Here is a 21,655-nt window from a genome sequence, read left to right as displayed (position 1 = left end):
ATATATATATATATATCTATATATATATATATATATATATATATATATATTTATATATATTTATTTATTTATTTATTTATTTATTTATTTATTTATTTATTTTTAAAGTATGAAATCAATAGAAAATTAACTCCAGAATCCAAAGGTCTTGAACAATATGAAAAGAAATAGCATGACACCGAGGCAAAGACTTGACAACCAGATATGAGGAGGAGAGTTACCCTGAGGGGGAAATTTACAAATTCCAGCAGCCTGGATGAATTTGAGGACGTTCTTTTCCTTTGACTCACTTTTTTCAGACTGAAGACATGCTATTATGTTTTATCTGTTTTTATTTTTCAGTTACAGAAGAAATGCATTGAATAAAACAAAGTTTAATATTGATTAGTCTGAGCTGGATTATTATTATTATCATCATCACAGCATTCGTTTAAGCAGATTTCTAAAAAGCCAGCAGGATAAAACAGAGTGAGACTTTGTGCCGATGTAGAGCTGCATGACTGTGCTTAAAGTGCCACTAAGTATACATCAAGACTAAATATAAGCACTTAATGGCATTCTGTGTTTTACAAGCTGTTTATTGAAAAAAAAAACTTTAATGTTCTGATTGAGTTAGCTTATTTTTGTAGAAAATCAGGGGCTTCCTTCATTTCCTGAGTCATCATTGCTTATATCTTCATCCTTTTTCAGTGAGTGAAGTAAGGGACTTTTCCAGCGCAGTGTTTAGAGTGCTTCATTTGGTGAAAGCTCATAATGCACATTTCAGATAACTAATAAATAATTCAGATCTAAGGATATTGATGGAATAAAAGGCACACAGTTATGTGCTCAATGTTCTGCTAAATCCTCAATACAAACATATTACGCTGCAATGTAATGAACACGGTTGCACAAAGACTGTCTGCAAATATTTACTAAACCGTTCTATGTACTACAGCATGCACATAATGGTAAACATACTGGGTGCAGAATTAATTTAACTCAGCGGTCCCAGACCAGTTTATGTCCGACAATATTTTCACGGATCAATACAACAAAATAAAACCAGTACCGCTACCAGAAAATTGAAGATTTATTCATAACACACGGGAAAAGACCCAGGGAAACAGAGTTAATGATAAACACGTTAAAAACAACAACTATAAAAACCCTGAAAACCATAAATTTCACACCCGAGCCTCAGCTCTCGCGGCACCTGTCTGTGGCTAATAAATACTGGTCCTTGTCAGGCCACCTGAGTCCAAAAACTGGTGGTAACATAGCCAGAAATAAAATTTATATTTACTAAAATGTAAAGCTTAAGTCACGTAAATCACTAGTATTTCAAAACGAGTCTGTTAAATATTCCTGATTTATCTGGATGCAGCAGACACAAGATACTCCAATAATAGTCGTCTGTATATAAAATGATACTGAGCTAAAGTATTAATATTTACCACAGAAGGTAAAGAAAGCTTCTCCAGATGAAACCCAAGCCAAATGAAGCCTGTCGGTGTAATGGTCACCCTTGAACTTTTTCACCAGTGCAAGTGCAATGCAGTAGTTGAGAAATGTGTACAGAAGAAAAGATAACTACTATGAAAAATTATTCACTTTTACACAGATTTTTTCTTCTTTTACAGTCTTGGCTTATTAATTCTGAATGAAACCTATAAAAACTTTGTGATCTGTTTTCCTGTTTTTCTTCACAGGAAACCAGACTGATAGTCACTCCGTTCTCTCCAGCTCTCTGTATTTCATCAATATAACCATTCTGACCTTTAACCCTTTCCATTTTGAAATATGATGTGTGGAGCGTAAAACCATTGTGTTTATTACTGATGATATACCAATGAAAGCACTGTAAAGTCCCCTTCAGTTTGAACTCTCAGTAAACTTGATCCAACACTGGAAAATCACATAGATCAGCACTAGATGACAATTTATTGTTGTTCTCATTTCATGCGTCACGTCTTTGAGAAGGATCGCATCTCACAACATATAGACTGTTCTGAGCATGAGTGATCAATATATAATGTCTGTTTTATTTATGGGACTTCATTAAAGCTTTTTATTCCCACATTTTCACTCTGAACATAATGGAAGATGGACTGTGCTCTGTTAATGGGAGATGTTTTTGCAAGGGAGTGAGATAATCAAGTCTTATGGCTCAGAGTAATGGTGGTAATCAGAGGGCACGAAAGTCCCTGTTTTTCTGATGAGATCATGAGGGGGATTTGACATAAAGAGTGGGTGAGTGAACCACTCTATAAAACTGAGAGCCCTTGATGTAAGGAAGTTCACTTTCGGTTGTGCTCTGGTCTGTGTCTCTACAGCTTGATCTCCTCCTTTTTGTCTGTTTTGTCTTTTTTAGTTTTCTTGGTGTATTGAAAGTTTCTTTCAGTGAACTATTCTCCATATTAATGTTTCATCTCCTGTGGAGTTTTTTTTCTTTGCATGCTTAAAAAAATGCTTGTAACATCTGGCTTGATTTTTTTTTTGTTCAACAGCTGACCACTGACAGCAAATTTTCTGGTTCCTTTGCTCTGACATATTTACCAGCTGAAGGACTGGTGTAATCTCAAAACTTCAAAGAACAGAGAGGAAAAACTCAGAATCTGAAGCTGAAACACACTTTGATTTTCTGTGGAGAAAGAGAAACCAGCATATTTACTGCTGCAAAGAGGACAACAAAGAACATCTCACTATGGATCTCTGAATTCCAGGAGAACTCGGGCTCTCGTCATGATAAGGTGATGAAGATTTTCTTTTTTTACTGATCAACAGAGTATCTGTTAGGTCTGCATAATGGATAAACATAAATGCCATGAAACAGTCAAAGCTGCAGCAGAAAGGAAGAATGATGTTTTACACTCAGCAGCAGAGCCAGAGACCAGAGCTGGATTCTTAAGATATTTGCATAAAATTACACTGGATCCAAACACAGCACATAAAGAGCTCGTACTATCTGAAGGGAACCGAAAAGCAACATTAAAAGAAGGCGGACAGTTTTACTCTTGTCATCCAGAGAGATTCACTGAATATGAACAAGTGCTGAGCAAAGAGAGTCTGACTGGACGTTGTTACTGGGAGGTGGAGTGCAGAGGAGGAGCAGTTTATGTAGCGGTCGCATACAAGAATTTCAGCAGAACAGGAGGTTTATATCACTGTGGATTTGGACTAAATGAGAAATCTTGGGCATTACGTTGTGACACAGACAGTTATATATTTTACTACAACAAAGTCCAAACTGTCCTCTCAGGTCCTCGGTCCTCCAGAGTAGGAGTGTACCTGGATCACAGAGCAGGTATTCTGTCTTTCTACAGCGTCTCTGAAACCATGACTCTCCTCCACAGAGTCCAGACCACATTCACTCAGCCGCTCTATGCTGGACTTGGTCTTGTGTGTTATGGAGTCACTGCTGAGTTCATTCAAGTTGAGACTGAAACACTGGGTGGACTGAACTTTTGCTGTTGTGGCCCCAAAATTAAGGAATAACTTGCCCCTCCATGTTAGGCTGGCCCCAACACTTGAGATTGTTAAATCACTTGAAAAACTTTTTTCCAAGGCATTTGATTAGTAGTACCATTCAGTTTTTGGTCACTTTTAATCTTCTTTAGTTTGTTCATTTTATTTATTGTATATTTTATTTTATTCATTTTTACTATTTTTTATTTATTTATTTTATTGTTATTGTATTTTCTTTTTCTGTGTAATAATTGGTTTTCTAACTTTTATCACTGTTTTTCACTGGAAAGTACTTTGGTCAAACATGTTGTTTTTAAAGTGCTCTATAAATAAAGTTGGATTGAAGTAAAACAAATAGGTTTATCTTGAACCCTGATTTTCAGAGTGTGCCTCAGGGAAATCCAGCCCTCCTACAAAAGAGTGCACAAAGGTATTAGTATGTGCAAACTCATTCGGGGTCGGAGTGGGTGGGCTGTCCCATCTCGCTTCCATCGCAAAAAACGAAGTTCAAAAAGACTGAAAACAAACGTGCAATAAAGTCACAAATTTAAGAAATGCCAGAGGGTTTTTTTTCTCAACGTGGCCCTAAATCTCCTTTGTAGAGAGAGCCACACACCAAACGCACAAAGCGTTTACTGAATCAGTCACGTGGTACGGCCGAACGTCAACACGAAGGTCATCAAAACGAGCCCGACACAGACGTCTGTCATTTTTTCCCTGTCCACGTTTCACTCCAGTAGGTGGCAGCAATACACCTGTAAGCTGGTTTGCCAACTGCCATCAAGCTCAGAAGAAGGAGAAGGAAGGAAGTGGAGGGGCAAGTGTGGCTGTTTGAGTGGAGCGGTGTGTGCAGACATGGCTGCTTTTTAACGAAGCGGACTGAAGTCGGAAGAGCGACACAAACTAAAGTATTGATCCCGTCACATCAGTGTGGATCTGATACCAACGTCTGTATCGCTTCTATCGATGCTTGTATCGATCCGCTCAGCCTGAGTTGAAGCAGCGATGAGTTCAGCTCAGTATCTGAGAGAGTTCATCAAGGAGAGACTAACTGCTGTTTGTGAAGAAATCTTCTCAGAGGTTCAAAAAACCATCGTCCAGTATGAGGAGGAGATCAACCGTCAGCACAGACTGCTGGATATCAGCCGGACACCCGACAGAAACTCACACATCATAGGTATGGACATGTTTTTAACTCTGTGCTGTTCAAGCTCAGATTCTTCAGTGTTTGGTTGATTGGTGATAAATCTGAATCTTTGTTCCTCAAGACCCCCTACAACAACACAACTGTAAGGAAGAGGAGGACCCAGAGCCTCCACAGATTTACGAGGAACAGGAGGAACTCTGCAGCAGTCAGGAGGGAGAGCAGCTTGGACTGCTGGAGACCATCTGTGAACCTGATATAATGTCACACAGAATAGGTATGTAAACTGTGATGGTAGTAATAAAAATGAATTAGGCCTGCAGCTATTGATTATTCTATCAAATAATGGATTAATTGGATAAGAAGTACTTTTGTCTCATTAATGTACAATAATAAATATTATAAAGAGAAAAAACACTTTCAGAGTGAACAGAGTGAACAGAGGCTTGTTAGGTTGGACACTGAAGTATTATTATTATTAAATAAAATCTACACCATCAAAACATCTTGTTCTCTTTTCAACAGCACAAAACTGTCCTTTGATTAAAATCAGAAAGTCTTCCAAGAGGACAAAAGAATTTTTTATGCCATAGTTTAGATTGCAGATATCTATATGAAATATATTATTTGGCTTTGATCCTTGACTGTACTTGAAATTAACCTAAATACTAAGAGAAAGATCACGTGTGTCCTGCATGAGGATAGGGATTTGTGTTGGTGTGTGGGGCTGTATCCTGTAAGTTTATATAAATCCAAAAGTAATGTAATGAACAGTGTAACGAATAACTCCTTCCAGGTGGAAATAACTGTAACAATGACCTGACACACACAGTGTTTGACGTGTTGTTTTCTTTTCTTTTGCTTGGTTTAGCAGTTCGCGTTTTTGGTTTAAGGCACTCTCGAGCCAGGAGTCAGCTCCCTCCGCAGCTCCTGCACTGCACACACTCCTGTCAGTCTCACCTGTTACTATATATATGGAGAGAGTCATTAGTCAGCACACACACCTGTCCCCTCTGCTGCCCTGACACCGCCTCAAGAGTTCACTGCACCACCCTTCCACTGCAGCGGGGCAGAGACCACACCCCTCCCATAGTAGCATACTGCATTACTTTAAAGAACGGTTATGAAATGCCTTCGACATGCACACACATGCAATTAATTTGCATGTATGTAATGCCTTTGATATGCTGCTTGGAGATAGTCGGGACTCTCAAAGTGGAGCCAGTGAGAACCTAATAACAATAAGAGAACCATTAAAATTTGAATCGTTAAGTGATTTGAGAATGGAATTGGAACAGCTAAATCCTCATCAAATCTGATCACTACTGAGGGGTCAGATCAAATGTTTTCTCAACAGCTTGTTTTTCTGCATTTGTCTCTTCAGACCTCCAACAGCAGCATGTTGGTGAGGAAGAGGAGGGTCTGGGTGAGGAAGAGGAGGGTCTGGATGAGCAGCAGGTCTGTAACCAGGAGAGGAACTCCAGTCTGGACCAGGAGGACCCAGAGCCTCCACAGATTAAAGAGGAACAGGAGGAGCTCTGCAGCAGTCAGGAGGGAGAGCAGCTTGGACTGAAGCAGGAGGCTGATGCTTTAGCAGACAACACTGCTGCTTCAGAGAGTCAAACTGAAGCAAGGGAAAAGTCTCTACAGTGTGACACTTGTGGGAAAACGTTTCAGTATAAATGCTTACTGGCTGCACATTTGACAGTCCACACAGGAGAGAAACGGTTTCCTTGTAGCAAATGTGGCAAAAAATTCAGTCAGCTGACACGCTTGAAAAATCACATGAGAATTCACACAGGTGAGAAGTCGTATCCTTGTAGCACCTGTGGAAAAGAATTCAGTAAAAAATCAGCTCTAAAATCTCACGCGAGAGTTCACACAGGCGAGAAGCACCATTGTTGTAGCATCTGTGGGGAAAGTTTCATCTGGAATATGCAGTTAATACGGCACAGGAGAATTCACACAGGTGAGAAGCCATATTTTTGTGGTACCTGTGAGAAGAGATTCATTCGGAAGATACAGTTAAAGGATCACATGAGAATTCACACTGGCGAGTGTCCGTACTCGTGTAACAGCTGTGGGGAAAAGTTTATTGACCTATCAGCATTGAAAGCTCACGTGAGAATTCACACAGATGAGAAGTCGTATCCTTGTAGCACCTGTGGAAAAGAATTCAGTAAAAAATCAGCTCTAAAATCTCACGCGAGAGTTCACACAGGCGAGAAGCACCATTGTTGTAGCATCTGTGGGGAAAGTTTCATCTGGAATATGCAGTTAATACGGCACAGGAGAATTCACACTGATTAACTGTTTCATGCTTAGAGAATATGGGGACAGCTGCGAGTTATAGCAGTGTGCTGGTGGTAGAGCCGACACAGAGGAGCAGCCTTTTGCAGGAGTCTGCTCCTGTTGTGTAGACTTGTTCTTTGTTTATTATCCAGGGATCGAGTTCTGTTATTGTTCTACTGAAGCCTCGTCTTTTTCTTTTTTAATCAAAGCAAGAGTAACCAAAGCTGAGTGTGTTCATTCAGGTTTTTAAGTCTCAGACAAACATCTGGTTTTAGTTTTTATATATACTTGAATATATTGTCTCACAGTCACACAGTGTAATGATTTTCAGGCACGGTACTTGGACTTTGCTGTTGTTGTTGTTGTTTTTTAATATAAAAAAATCCAGCTGTGTCTGCTAAATGCAGAATAAACTAAACTAAATAAAGATTACCTTCAAACTTCTTTTGACAGAGTTTCACTTTCAGGAGGAAAATGTTTTAATAAGTCACTTATTGTGAATTACAAAGTCTGTGGCACAAGAAATCCAACAGCAAATGTCTTCTGCCTGTTGTAGCTGCTACTAGGAGTGTTTATTTGTTGTAGGGTGACATGTTATCAGAACGAGTGCATAATCAGCTCAAACCTGTCTGTCTAGAACACTTCCCTGTGGCGCAATGGACAATCATCTGACTATGGATTTAAAAAAATCCAGGTTCAACTTCTGGCTGCTTTAGTCTCTTTGCGGCCTCCCTATGAGGGCGAGAACACACTTTATGGACATGTAGATACTGGGTAAGGGAGAGATGCTGGTGCTATTAATCGTTTGGATTCAAATGAAGGTTAGAACAGCAGCTCTAATGTCTTGTGTGGATGTAACTGTATACTGAAAATATCACAGTGTCACGTCAGTGCACTCGTAGAATAAAAAAACAAGAGCTTCATTTCTTTGAATAATAATTTTATGTTGTTTCTCTTCTACTTCACGGAGAAGTCAGTAGTTCTTTATTGATCACAAAGATTTTTTTCTCACTTTGTGCATTTGTGAAGACTGTGTCATTTCATCTGCATTGATCTGTTTGTCTGCTGTTTGTGACTCAGCAAACACTGCAGGAAGTTTACTTTTCATTATTATAATTAATGAGGAGTTCATTGTATTTAATGTGAACAAACTCAGGTTATTTTTTAAAAAGGAAAAAGGCTTGTGTTCATTCCAGGATCTGACAATGTGAAGCTAATCTGAGAGAATAAATGAAGCAGTTTTCCTCCTTGGTGCTTTTGCACTGATTTTAGTTTGTTGGCAGTAAGTTCACGAGCTCTGTGTGTCTGACTTGATTTCATATGCAAGAAAATGATTAAACACAACTGAACCTGCAGAAAACATTAAAGTGAGACTGAAAGACAACTGTCACACAGAGCTGAGGGAGACACCTGGTGGACAAACACAGACATGACAACAAAAAACACTAAAGCGCAGAGGGATGACAAACGGCTGGAAATAACTCCAGGAAAGGATTGCTGTGCATCAGAAAAACACTCAGCACACACTAATATCTTGTTGGCTTCATTAAGGAAGTGAAACTGGCTGATAGTGTAGACACCAGGCTGTTTTTAATAACTGGTTTGTTTTTCAATCTGAGCTCCAAAGGTTGAAAACACAAATCCTTTTTCATGATTTCCTGTCCTGTCGACACATCACTGAAACAGGCATCGAAGTCAACGGTGGCTTTAAACCTGGAAGAGAGGAGAACTAGGGACAGAGCCAAGCTAACGACAAAGAACAGGACACTTTCTCTCTCTCTCTTAAGAGAGACACAAATAATTTGTGTGGAATCTTATTTAATGCAGAACAAATAAATAGTCTGAAAATAGTTAATTCAAAAAAGCCTTGGCTGCATTTTTGGGTAAATAGCTGCATATAACTTTGTTGTCTGCAAAACTTATGCATAGATTTTTAATATTTACGATTTATATTTGCATTTCAAATTATGAAAATGATTCGTTAAACATGTTTGTGGTTGTAACAGTAAAAAGTATCACTTTTTTCTACTCTGATTTTATGTTTTTTGTCTGATTTAAGATCAATTGTGTTAATACAGTATGTCAAAATGAAAAAAAACTGTAAATTCACATAGGTCGTGCTGAAAATAATGATACCAAACAAGGGAAGATAAACTGTTTTTAAAGGTGAAATATAGAGGGAAAATTAAAATTAGTCAAAAACAGCCAACTACACCCTGGACCCCAGAGGGTTAACCCTTTAAGGCATGGCTATTCAACTATGAAGTTAGTTGGGCCAGATTTTCAAACCGAGGAATTTATCTGGGCCAGATATTTTTTTTGAAGCCAGTAAGCAGCAGATCATGATCAATTTCAAACCCACACAACTGTACTGAAAAACAAGTATTTTTTTTATTCCTATTCCCCTGTAAATCTGGTGACCTCTCACAAATGCAAACCAAAAGGTCCATTTAAAAAAAAAAGGGAGCTATAACTAAACTATTTTTTGCACATTTGAAATAATAATAATAATAATAATAATAATAATAATAATAATAACAAAAAAAACATATTGATAATTCCCTTTCAAATTAAAATAAATATTTCGCTGACCACTCACTTTTCCTGCCATGGATGGAGCCCCATCCGTCACAAACAGACACGCTTCATATCCAGACCATTTCTCTGTGTTTCTGCCAGGACCACAGGCAGGGCCACTCACAGGTTGCTTCTGGGCCGCATTTGGCCCGCGGGCCGCCATTTGAATAGGCTTGCTTTAAGGCTTATCGGAGCAGGCACACTTTGTTTTGCATAACTATTTTTAAAACCTAGTAGAATTGCAACCACATAAGCTAGCAAAGGATGAAAATGATGTTTTCTATTCAAAGTAGGAAAAAATGGAGACCAGGCAAAGTCAGAGCTGAAAACTTTTTCTTTTAACTTTTTTTAATTTTCACCTTGAAAGCAGAGTTTTTACTGAGATATTTTATGAGTTGACAGCACCATGTGCTACTTTCTCTCTGCTGATATGAGTAAATGGAGCTCACACACCTGTCTGTTTCTCTATGTCTATAAGCAGCAGGTACACCACCTACTGAAACTGAGGTGAAGTGCACCAAAACCTCTGTTAGTCGTGATCACGTGACATGGGTGTTTTGAACCACGCTTCAGAGTTGTGTTTGAAAACATCTGTGCTCCAGAAGCTTGACTCAATGTAGAAACATCTTTTTATAGCGTCCCATCCGCACTGATATCACCTCTTCACTACACTCCAGCTCCAAAGGTTAACTGTAGAGTCAAAGTGAATTCCCAAAGAAGGAAAGCTTGTAACTCTCTCCAATCTCTTCAAATCTTCATCAGTGAGCTTCCACTTTTTTTTGTGGTTCACTTGTCCAGCATATTTATTCAGGTAAATTAATCATAACAAAATTTAAACCAAAGCAAACCTTTCATTCTGAGCTTGCAAGGACCTCTCTCTCACCACTGACTGGTTAGTCAGTCCTACTTTTGCGCACTACTCCTGGCATTGTAGTGGGTAAAAATCAGAAACAAAGAAAAACTTCAGCTGAATAAGAGAACACTCTCATGCTGCATTCACACATTAGAGCAGGGGTGGGTAACTCCAGGCCTCGAGGGCCAGGTCCTGCAGCTGATTCAAATGGCTAAATTACCTCCTCAACATGTCTTGAAGTTCTCCAGAGATTTGGTAACAAACTAATCATGTGATTCAGGTGTGTTGATCCAGGTTGATATCTAAAACTTGCAGGACACCGGCCCTACTGAACAGGAGCATACTGAACTTTAACCTTTATAAAATGTAGGATGAGTTTGGCTGATACAATTATAAGAATAAAGCATGAAACCAAATAAACAACGTCTTGAAATACTGTCTTGAACATGAATCATCTTTTCACTCAGGTGTTGCAGTGATTCGACTTCTGGGCCCTATTTCAGGAAGCCGGTTTAGTGCAAACTCTGAGTAAGTATACCCTGAGTTAACGAAAACTCTGGGTTTTCAGTTTCACAAAGCGAGTTTAGATTCATCTTGAGTGAGTCACTATGACGACACACTCCGTGAAGCTAACCTGCCCCCTAGCAGGTTTACTACTGAGCGCGTTTCCAAGGCTACCGTCTGTCGGGCAGTCAGGAATGTTACAGTTGCACTGAAACGTCTCCTGTACTCGTCTGTGGTGTTCCCCGGTCATAGACCCACAAGATTCATCAAAGAGGGATTCCACAAAATTGCAGGTAGCAGGATGAACAAAACTTAATTCATGATGTGGTGATACTTGGACTACTACTTAAATTTTACATTTATTTTCAGGGTTCCCAGGCGTGATTGGCTGTATAGATGGCACTCACATTCCAGTCATTGCTCCTTTAGTAAATGAAGGAGACTATGTGAACAGGAAGTCTTTCCACAGCATTAACGTACAGGTACATAGTTCCCTGTAGCATTTCAAACTAACAAATTATTTCATTATAGTAATGGATGCTAATTTGTGTTCTCTGCACTGTGAAGATCATATGTGATGCTGCCAACATTATCACAAATGTGGAAGCCAAGTGTCACACTGTACAGACTGTTTCCTTGGCCAAAAAAAAACGGAGGCCCAAAAAACAGGTGGGGGTGGTGGAGGACCCCCACCTGTTTTTTGGGCCTCCGTTTTTTTTCTAGTGGCCATAATGGGTCACATTTGAGCATACAGAGTAAGCAAATATGTACTTGTAATGTGCTCAGATAATTTCAATAAGTGCTTACAGAAAGAAAATTAATGTAGCCTCTAACTGCAATTGATTTACATCGGACAACAGACCAAGCACTATGGCTCATAATACAATTATACCTTACCTGTTTGGACTATATTTTTATATTTCATTTTTACTTGCTGCCAGGAACGTTTGGGGCCTGTTGGGTTGCACTTGTGCTCACATCATCACAAAATAAAATGTATAAAATATAAAATAACATATGATAAAATAACGTGTTAAATGGGTGGAAATCCCTCGATCAATGTTTAAATTAACACTCACGCATTGACTCTGTCGGCTATGTTTTGCCATGCATGCTCCCTTTCTTTTGCAGCTGAGGCTGTGTTACTTTTTTTCTGCAAGATTTGCATGTTATCAACATATGCTGCCATCAGAATTTCGGCGTCAAGCGCTGTAAAATACATTGACCGCGCCTTCTTTCCCTCCGTCTCCATGGTGACTCGCTTAATCTGTGCTCCACTAATCAGGGCTTTATGTATCCTCGTGCGCGCGCTTAACTTGGGGTTAAAGCAACTCCGCGTTGATTGAACTACTTGTTATCAGCCTTTCTGAAACGGAATATTCCGAGTTGGACAGTTCGGGGTTACTCAACCCTGAGTATCGTTTTTCACTCTGAGTTTTCTAAACCGGCTTCCTGAAATAGGGCCCTGGTCAGGGTGAGTTCTACCACCAACACATTGCTATGACTCAGGGCTGTATCACATTTTCAAAGTATTAAACATTTAACCAGTGTGAATTTTCATGTGTTTCTTTAAGTTCATCCTCTGACTGAATCTTTTACCACAAGTGCTGCAAGGATATGGCCTTTCACCAGTGTGCACTCGTGAGTTTTTAATGTTGATTTCTCATTGAATCTTTTCCCAACAATGTGGCTTCTCTCCTGTGTGAATTCTTGTGTGAGTTTTCAAGTGTGCCAGCTGATTGAATATTTTCCCACAGGTGTTACACGGATACGGCTTCTCACCTGTGTGAATTCTTACATGAGTATTCAATGATGATTTCTGATTGAACTGTTTCCCACAGGTGCTACAAGGATATGGTTTTTCACCTGTGTGAACTCTCAGATGTGTAGTAAGGTTGGATTTAAAGTTAAACGTTTTTCCACAGGTGTCACACTGTACAGACTGTTTCCTTGTGTCAGTTTTACTTTCTGACACAGGGGTGTTGTCCACTCCCTCATTGTGATGTCTCCTCTTCTTTAGCTTTGTATTGCTAGTAAATCCTGAGTCCACGTGATGGCTTTCTTCATGATCTCGGCTCTCTGCTTCAGGAGAGCTGTGAGAAAGGAGCTGCTTACTGTTTAGTTTTTGTTCACTGTGGGAACTTTCCTCATAAGTCGGAGTGTCCATGAAAATATCAGTCTCCTGCTTCATTCCAAGCTTCTCTCTCCTGACTGCTGCAAAGCTCCTCCTGTTCATCTTTAACCTGTGGAGGCTCTGGCTCCTCCTGGTCTGGGCTGGAGTTCCTCTCCTGGTTACAGACCTGCTGCTCATCCAGACCCTCCTCTTCCTCACAGTCATGTTGTTGTGGGAGGTCTTGAGGAACAAATAAATACAAGAAAAAGTCAGTTATGTGATGATAAATGGTGATCAGACCAGAGAGTCTGTCATTTGACTGATCGTGAGCCCGTCTGTTTCATGCATGCACAACACACGCACAGCAGCTCAGGCAAACAGTTGTGCATACTCACAGCCACACACTAATATATTGACATTGAAGCTCCTCACTGCGAGCAAAGACCCAAAGTCCACCAAACTAAACTGCAAGGTGACCATTTTTGTGCAGCAAACCTGACCACACTCTTAAACACGGTCATGTTAAAGAAGCTAACAAAAGAAAAATGGCTAAACGTTCCCTAATGGTTCTACAAATGTAAACTTCAGGAAACATTGTCTGAAGGTCATGTGAAAGTTACATTTATGGAATGTGACCATCTCTTCTGTCAGTGAGAGAGCAGCAAAAGAAAGTCCTTATGTGGTACATGGCGCTCAAAAGTCTGTCAAAGAATGTTTCAGTACGACTTTGGTAAGCTATGAAGCTGCACCGCTCGATGGATTGTCTGAGCATTACAGCTACCGTAGTCAGGAGCCTCGCGGAGTAATCTGGGTCTAAAGCTCCGTCCGCTTCAGGTCCCAAAATCAAATGAACACTGCGGCATCACTGAGAGTTAACTGTCTAAACTCTTTCATCTTTAATAAAATGATCAGTGTTGTTGCGTTAACAGGTGTAACAATTAATTTTAACATCCAGGCATCCATGAAAACAGAATGTATTAAATTTAACAGAGTTAGAAGTTAGCTCGCTAGTTTCCACCTAAACATGATATAGCATGTTCTGACTGAGAGATTTCAGAAAAAACTTAAAATGTACAGCTCTGCTATCACTTCCAACAGAAATGAAGACAGAAACAGCGGTGACTTTTTTAGGGTCAGACTAGCTGGTATATAATGATGTGCTACATGATCGCTAGCGACACAGCTATGTTAGCATAATATAAACACAGTGAAGCTGGAGTATGAACGCTAACTTTTTTCCACTTGATAAAAGTTAATGGTACAAATGTAATCGCATGGCAGGATGCTGCAAACAGATCAAACTTCAGTCAGGAGAACAACTGAGATAATCCATCCACAATACGAGGTTTGTCAATAATATACTGCAACAACAAGGGAATAGAGCAGCTGTGAGAGAATTCAACATTAATGAATCAATGGTAGGGAAGTGGACGACGCAAGAAGAATGAGTTGAGTAAAGTTTGAGTTATCTGACTGTTTTGTTTAGCTTAATGTGCCTTATGAACTGAAAAGTATGGTACTACCAAAAAAAAAAAAAAAAAGACAAAAATGAGAAAACACCCACAAATGTTTCCAAAAATGTAGTGTTTTGTTTTGTTTTTTGTAATCAAACTGTTTATTAGAGGGGAAGTGTGTTTGAGGACACTTGAGCCTAACATTAGCTGGCATAAAGTTAGCTCAAAACCAGCCGTTATTGTTGTTTAGCAGGCTCCTTTTGTGAGCAGTCCAGAGACCAGAGGTTCACATGTCTGATCTCTTGAAAAATCAGTAATTGCAGCAATAGCTGAAATAAAAAGGATGTTTCTGTCCATGTTCATGTGTTAGTGCTCTGACTTCAGTTCAGGAAATTAGAATGTGAACAGTTAAAAACATGTCCATACCTGTGATGTGTGAGTCTGTCGGGTTTCCGGCTGATATCCAGCAGTCTGTGCTGACGGTGTATCTCCTCCTCATACTGGACGATGGTTTTTTGAACCTCTGAGAAGATTTCTTCACAAACAGCAGTTAGTCTCTCCTTGATGAACTCTCTCAGATACTGAACTGAACTCATTGCTGCTTCCGCTGAGGCTGGACGGATCGATATAAGCATCGATGACGTGAAGCCGACATTGGGATCAGATCCACAGATCGATACTTTAGTTTGTGTCTCTCTTCCGACTTCAGTCCACTTCATCAAACAGCAGCCATGTCTATTCACACTGCTCCACTTGAACAGCCACACTTGCCCTCCACCTCCTTGCTTCTCATTTTTCTGAGCTTGATAGTAGTTGGCAAACCAGCTTACAGGTGTATTACTGCCACCTATTGGAGTAAAGTGTGGACAGGAGAATAGCAGGAAAAAATTTTAATTTTTTATCATTCTCTCCCAGGTCATCCCAAAATTTGATGTTAATACGATGGGTTTTTACAGGCTTTGCCAGTGCCACTATAACTGCATGCTTTCAGACTGATGGGACCGATATAAGACAACTATCATCCCAATAACGATATAAATCACAAAAATGTAAAAATTTTCTGTAAATTCTGTGAATCTTGGGCAGCTGAAGTGTTTCCAGCTGGGCGTCGTGTACCTGGAGTCTAGTGTTTAACCGATGTGTAATGGAGACCAGGGGTTCCATTACCTGGTTGGTATTGTTAGTGATTAATTGTTGGATTAGGAATTTAAAATAGGGTAATAAAGAAAACACATTAGTTCTTATGGAGTCTTTTATTAGGTTATTTGACATACAATTAATAATTTGACAGCTGGTAACGGAAAAGAGACAGTGGGACTGGCCATCCTACCTGTGTCGGAGAAGAGCCAAAGTTAGAGCTAGTGATGAGACGTTCTGTATCGAGGCATCGAAGCTTGTGTCGAGTAATGGAGGGGGCGTTTCCGCGATGCGCGTATCCGGTTGTTCAGTGATGACGCGACGAATCCTACTTCCGGGTCTAAAGTAGTCTGCGTTTAATATGGCTTTTGTGTTGTTAACATGTTTAATGTTGTGCATTTTCTTCTATTTGATCTCAAAAAGCTCCTAAAACAGTCAGCGATCACTGTTGACCTCCCTCGGCTTTTATTACCGCTAATCATTTATTTAAGCTCAGTTTTTAAAACCTTAGGATGTAACTACAGCCCAGCCCATGCAGCAGTATATGAATGACTAACCTCGTATTGTGGATTGATTATCTCAGTTGTTCTCCTGGCTGAAGTTTGGTCCTTTTACAGCATCCTGCCATGCGATTACATTTACAGTGGAAAAAAGTTAGCTTGTTTATATTATGCTAACATAGCTGTGTCTCTAGCGGTCACGTAGCACATCATTATATACCAGCTAGCCCAACTTCAGTAACCCTACAAACGTCACTGCTGTTTAGTTTTCTGTCTTCATTTATGCTGGAAGTGAAAGCAGAGCTGTACGTTTTAATTTGTTTCCAAAACCCCGCAGTCAGGACATGCTATATTGTATTTAGATAGAAGCTAGCGAGCTAACTCCATGCTAACTTCTAACTCCGTTAAATGTCATAAATTCCGTTTTCATGGATGACTGGAAGTTAAACTCAATTGTTACACCTGGTAGAGCAGAACGCTGATCATTTTATTAAAGATGAAAGACTTTAGACAGTTTTTCAACTCTCAGTAATGCCATAGTGATCATTTGATATATAGACCTGCAGCGGAGTTTAGACCCAGACACGGCTAGTGATGTCAGACTGAACAACCGGATAGAGGCTTGCTTCATTTATGGGAGGAGCTGAAAATGATGACGTCCGAAGCCTCGCTGCCCGGCTGTACCAAGTGACTGGTTCATGAAGTGGTTCGAATTTTGCCGCGAGATATGACAGCGATATAAACCCCTCAGACTTCATTCAAAATGTGGGTGTTTGATGGAGAGTTGTTAGTGAGAGTTTGGAGACAGTTTGGAGGTTTAGGAGAGTGAGGAGAGAAAGTCAGGAGAGAATGGAGCCAGCTAAGAAGAGGAGGATGTCCTCCCCTGTGTGGGAACATTTTGATCTTATTCCTCCCAACAAGGTATGTAAATTTCCACAGAAGATGTATTTTCATAATACTGATGGTGCAATACAATTTATGTTAAGCTGTCTGTACTTTTGTACAAGGTGAAGTGTTTGCTATGTGCCAGGGAGCTGGGATATAACAACAACACCTCATCCATGCTTAGGCACTACAGAGCTTTGCATGAGAATAAGGGGAACACCGATGGAGCAAGACCAGGTGAGCCATCAAATGCAATGATAATATAGCATGCTTTAATGTTACTAAATGATATAACAATATTATACAGCTGTTATAAGTTACGTGTGTGATATTTGTATTTGTGCTTCGTCTTTATTGTCTTTCCTCAGGAGAACAATCTCAAATAGATGAAAACCTGGTCAGCATGGTGATTGAGGACTCCCAGCCATTTAGCATTGTGGAGGACAAAGGATTCAAAAGATTTGTTAAATCATTAAATCCTAGCTATGTTCTCCCCACTAAAAAGGCCATAAAAGCAGTGAAAATTTAGTTTTTACAGAATAAAATGTGAACAGGCAGGACTGATGCCTCAGTGTGTAGCTGTCCATACCTCAACGTTACAAAAGCACAACCACTGTCCACACCCCAACCACACCTCACCTCACAGTAAATGATCATTTCCATTTCAAGCATTTCCAAATAATCATTTTCCATACTGGCAGTATAAATATACACAGTATACTGCCATCACTACAATATAGATGTTTTACACACTCCTTTTGTTGTTGACATTTACAGGCTGTGTGCAAAATGCCACACTCTTCAAATTCATGCCAGCTATTATTTTTACGTCCAGTAGGTGTCCTACTAGAGCAAATGAAGCTTCAAGAAGCTTTGCACTGGGGTGAACCAATTGGATGGAAAGCTTCAGTGCTTCATGAAGCTTCATCTGCCCATCACTAGTTAGAGCTGCTTGCAGTTAATCACTTATCAATAACCTAAACATATGTGAAATGAGAACTTTTAAAGGTACTCACCTGTCCTGGTTGCTTCTTGCAGGATGTGGAGCAAAAGAGTGAAAGCAGCTCAATCACCTGTTTAAGAGCTCTTGGAGCAGACCAGTGTGCCGGGTTAGGGAGTATGGATAAAGAGGGTTTTAATTTAGATAGAAATGGGTGAAGCTTATGTTATTGGTTTGTTTATAGTACGTGTTGGAAATATGTATATGTTTGTGATGTGCTTTAATGTTATTGTATGTTTGTTTGTGTGGAGGGTTATGTGTTTCATTTTGATTAGTTAACCCCATACTTGGGCTATTCCGGATGCTCACCTGAAAAGGTAGAGTATAAAGGGAAGCCATTTTGTTTAGTTGTAGTTAGTGTTTGTGCTGTTATCATGCTCCTTCTTTAATAAAGTGCCAATCCATGGATGTCTTTTACTCCAGTCTCGTGTCATATTCTCTTTTTTTGCTTCTCTTTTTTTTTTTTTTTTTTTTTGTCCCGTTTGGATCTATAGCCATCAGAATTGTTGTCTTGAGGCCAAGAAAGATGCCAAGCGGATGTATTTTACCAAGTGGATCATCATGGCCTTGCCATATTGGTCCATTTGATTGACCTTTATTATAATTATGAATTTATTTTATTTTCAGTTGCTACAAACGGGACAGACATGACTGTGGGATAGGACAGGGAGAAAGAATGAAAGAAAGAGAGGGAGAGAAAGAAAACCAAAGGGGAGAAGAGACGGTGAGAAGGGGGGGAAGAGAGAAAAAAACACAAACAAACAAAAAAAAAACAACTCCTGGGTCACCTGTATGGAGAAAAAAAAACAGAAGAGAAAGCAAACAACAAAGAGCAACATAATAAGAAAAAAAAGCACCATCACAATAAACTAGCTAGCAGTAGATATCAATAGTTACTAAATAATAAACGATATTGTGCAGCACGCAAGATAGACAGCGCACAATGTGCTTTGAGGCAGCAGCCAAGAAAGGCCTGGCTTGCAGTCTCCACTCTAATTCATCTCAAAGGCGTTCTACCGAGTTGAGGTCAGACTCTGCTAGTCAGTCAAGTTCTTCCTCACCAAACTCCCTCATCCACATCTTTATGGAGCTTGCTTTGTGCACAGGTGCGCAGTCATGTTGGAAGAGGAAGGGTCCATCCGAAAACTGTTTCCACAAAGTTGGGAGCATGAAATTGTCCAAAATGTCTTGGTACGCTGATGCATTAACCCTCTGGGCTCTATCCTGGGACTTTTCTTTTTCCAACCATTTTCATTCTGTTAATACAAATGGAATGAAATTTCCCAAAGGTTTATATTTGTTCAGATGTTTTAATTTTCAACATCAGCTCCTTAATAATGTCAATAATATTCACTATACACCAAATTGTTCCTCTTGACTCTATCGTGGCCATTTTTGACCAATTGAAACCCATTATAACCACTTTTTTTGATTCCTTTTTATTGACAGTAGTAAATCATGCAATTTAGGTAAAAATGCTTTCATTTTAAACTCAACACATGAAAATTGTAGTTTTTAATATTTTTTTTTTTTACAAAATTGCACCAATTACCCATTTTTGGTTAAACAAGCAATTTTATTTAATATTCTGAGTTTCTAGTAGGCCTTTGATGGCTGACCACACTCCAAAGGACCAAAATAATGAAACAATTTTGACAAAGGTTTGATCTTAAGGATCTAATAGTTTGTGTTTGTGCATGACATTGGAGCACAAACATATATTTGCAAGATAGACTGGAATAAATTATGACGCATCAAATATTACATAGGCTGCAGTGAATTTCTGTGGCTGCTATTGAGCTTTGAGGTTCCCAGTCAAACTCAGCTTTGCAGCACATGTTAAAAGCACTTTTACTCTTGTATTTTTCATAAAAAGATATCATACCCAAAATATTAGGTCTAGAAACAAAAACAAAAAAACCCAATCACAGGACATTTTGCAGAATTCAAAGAAACAAACAAAGAAACAAACAACAACAAACACTAAACGTGTCCTGGAGTTTCTGCAGGTGCAGACAGAGCTACTGCTGTAAGTAAGCCTAACAGCTTCCACATCATTTATTCTGGCTATATGGCAAGAAGGTCATCACTGCTTCAAGCACTGCCTATATGATCTGATCAGAGAGCAAGGACAGCAAGCAGTTCTCTGCCATTGAAGAAAAGACATCTGCCCAAGATGAAGAAACTTCCTCTCCAGAAGATGAGGGGACAATCTCCAAAGAGGCTGACTGCAACATCACAGATGATGAGTACTAGCCAGTGCTTGAATCCTCAGGATTGGGGTCGGGGGGCATGGAGGTGGAGGCCAAGCAGCTGATGGAAAAGGAGCATTTTCTGAGAGCGAGGAGCCGGTGACTGAGTGGATCCCTCGTGAAAGGAAAACCATGTGGGTCCCACTACTGAAGAGAGACTGCTCTACAATCCAGTACCCACTGGTATCAAACCAGGGGTCACCCTGTATGCAGTTTCCTGCATTAGCAGCCTGAGATCTACTTTTGACTTTTTTATAACAAAGGAGATCTTTTAGCTCTTGTGCACCCTTACAAACCTGCACGGGAGGCGAAGGTGTGAGGATTAAAGGACTACAGATAAGGTAGAGATGTCAGCCTACACCAGAATAAAGCAATACATTGCACGTTGGATGACAACACTGGAAGTTCTCAGGAAGCAAAAAAGCTCAAGGGGTTCAGACTCCAACTGACGGAGGAGCTCCGAGGACAACGTCTTTCCTTCGGTCACCTTGGTAGAGGAACTCCTCAGATGAAAACGGGCGCAGGGGAAACAACCCAGAGCTTCCTCCCCAGCTCCTCCAGTTGCAACAGAGAAAGACTTTGTTGTCTGTCTGTCTGTCTTCACCAAAACTACCACGGCGATGTCCCACATGCCAAAGCAACGGAGGAATGTTCTTCTTTTGAGCACAACACACAGTGAACCAGCAGTCAGTGATGGGGAATAAAGGATGTGTGAAAGCAAGAAGCAATCCTGGACTACAATAGGCACAAATACAGCTTGGATAATTTAGAGATTGTGTTGGCACCTCGAGTTGAACGGAAACTAACTGATGGCTCTTTTCTCCAATCTCCTGGATGTCTTGGGAAACGATGTCTTTGTCCCGTTGGAAACACCTTCACTGAAGTGGGGGAGTCCTCTACAACCTACAAATGAAGAGTGATGCTGGGAGAGCTGGGGCACATGCTGGTGACCTCAACAACTGCAAGACACCCTTGTCCCTGATTCTCAGCCACTTCTGCCATTGATCTCAAGATACAGTAGTCTGAACCAGAGTGTGACCCACACCCCACCAACAAAATGAGAAGAAGGTGCAAAAGGCGCACCACCAAGATTGGAACAGCAGCCCCTTGCACCAGGTGTAGAAAGTGCGCCTACAAAAACCACTCTAATGTGGTTAGCACATCCTGCTGCTAATGAGGATGCACACAGAAGCTCACACACACTGGAATATAAATTTTGATCATTTCAGTGGTTATTTGGTCATTAAATGGCCTTTCTGGCCACTAAAACACCATGTGTGATTTTCTTTTTTTGGCCATTCATTCCCCCCAAAAAATGATACTAACCTACAATGATGATTAAAAATATATTAGGTTTCATCATACATATGCTGAATTTATTTGCTATTCTCCCCCAAAATGTAGTAATAATACATAATCTGACTGGTATTCAAAGCGTATAATTTCTGAATTTGAATTATATTTTGGTTTCCATTACTAGGAGCGGTGCTAATTTAA

At 39.9% G+C, this 21,655-nt stretch overlaps 1 protein-coding gene and 1 long non-coding RNA gene across 3 annotated transcripts in view; one reads left to right on the top strand and one right to left on the bottom strand.

Moving 5' to 3' along the window:
* Positions 1-8,283, top strand: part of LOC112432869 (uncharacterized) — a 30,329-nt gene extending 22,046 nt beyond the window's left edge. The window contains exons 1-3 of one of the 2 annotated variants that reach the window (XM_076882405.1): positions 4,170-4,624; positions 4,716-4,868; positions 5,976-8,281. In XM_076882405.1, coding sequence (XP_076738520.1) covers positions 4,453-4,624; positions 4,716-4,868; positions 5,976-6,901 — 1,251 coding nt within the window. In that variant the 5' untranslated portion in view covers positions 4,170-4,452 and the 3' untranslated portion in view covers positions 6,902-8,281. Of the gene's footprint in view, positions 1-4,169; positions 4,625-4,715; positions 4,869-5,975 lie in introns of those variants that run through there. The other variant, XM_076882404.1, reaches the window with a different exon arrangement.
* Positions 8,284-12,451: 4,168 nt separating this feature from the next.
* On the bottom strand, positions 12,452-17,942 carry LOC143416808 (uncharacterized). The gene is made up of 3 exons (XR_013097065.1): positions 17,923-17,942; positions 14,811-15,231; positions 12,452-13,170 (listed from the first exon to the last, which is right to left on the bottom strand). It is a non-coding gene; the product is annotated as an uncharacterized LOC143416808 (long non-coding RNA).
* Between the last annotated feature and the right edge of the window lie 3,713 nt (positions 17,943-21,655).

This window comes from Maylandia zebra, linkage group LG3, assembly GCF_041146795.1.
Source record: "Maylandia zebra isolate NMK-2024a linkage group LG3, Mzebra_GT3a, whole genome shotgun sequence".
In the NCBI taxonomy this organism is placed as follows: domain Eukaryota; kingdom Metazoa; phylum Chordata; class Actinopteri; order Cichliformes; family Cichlidae; genus Maylandia; species Maylandia zebra.
Note: the sequence above shows the minus strand (reverse complement) of the source record. Positions and strands in the feature narration are given on the sequence as shown.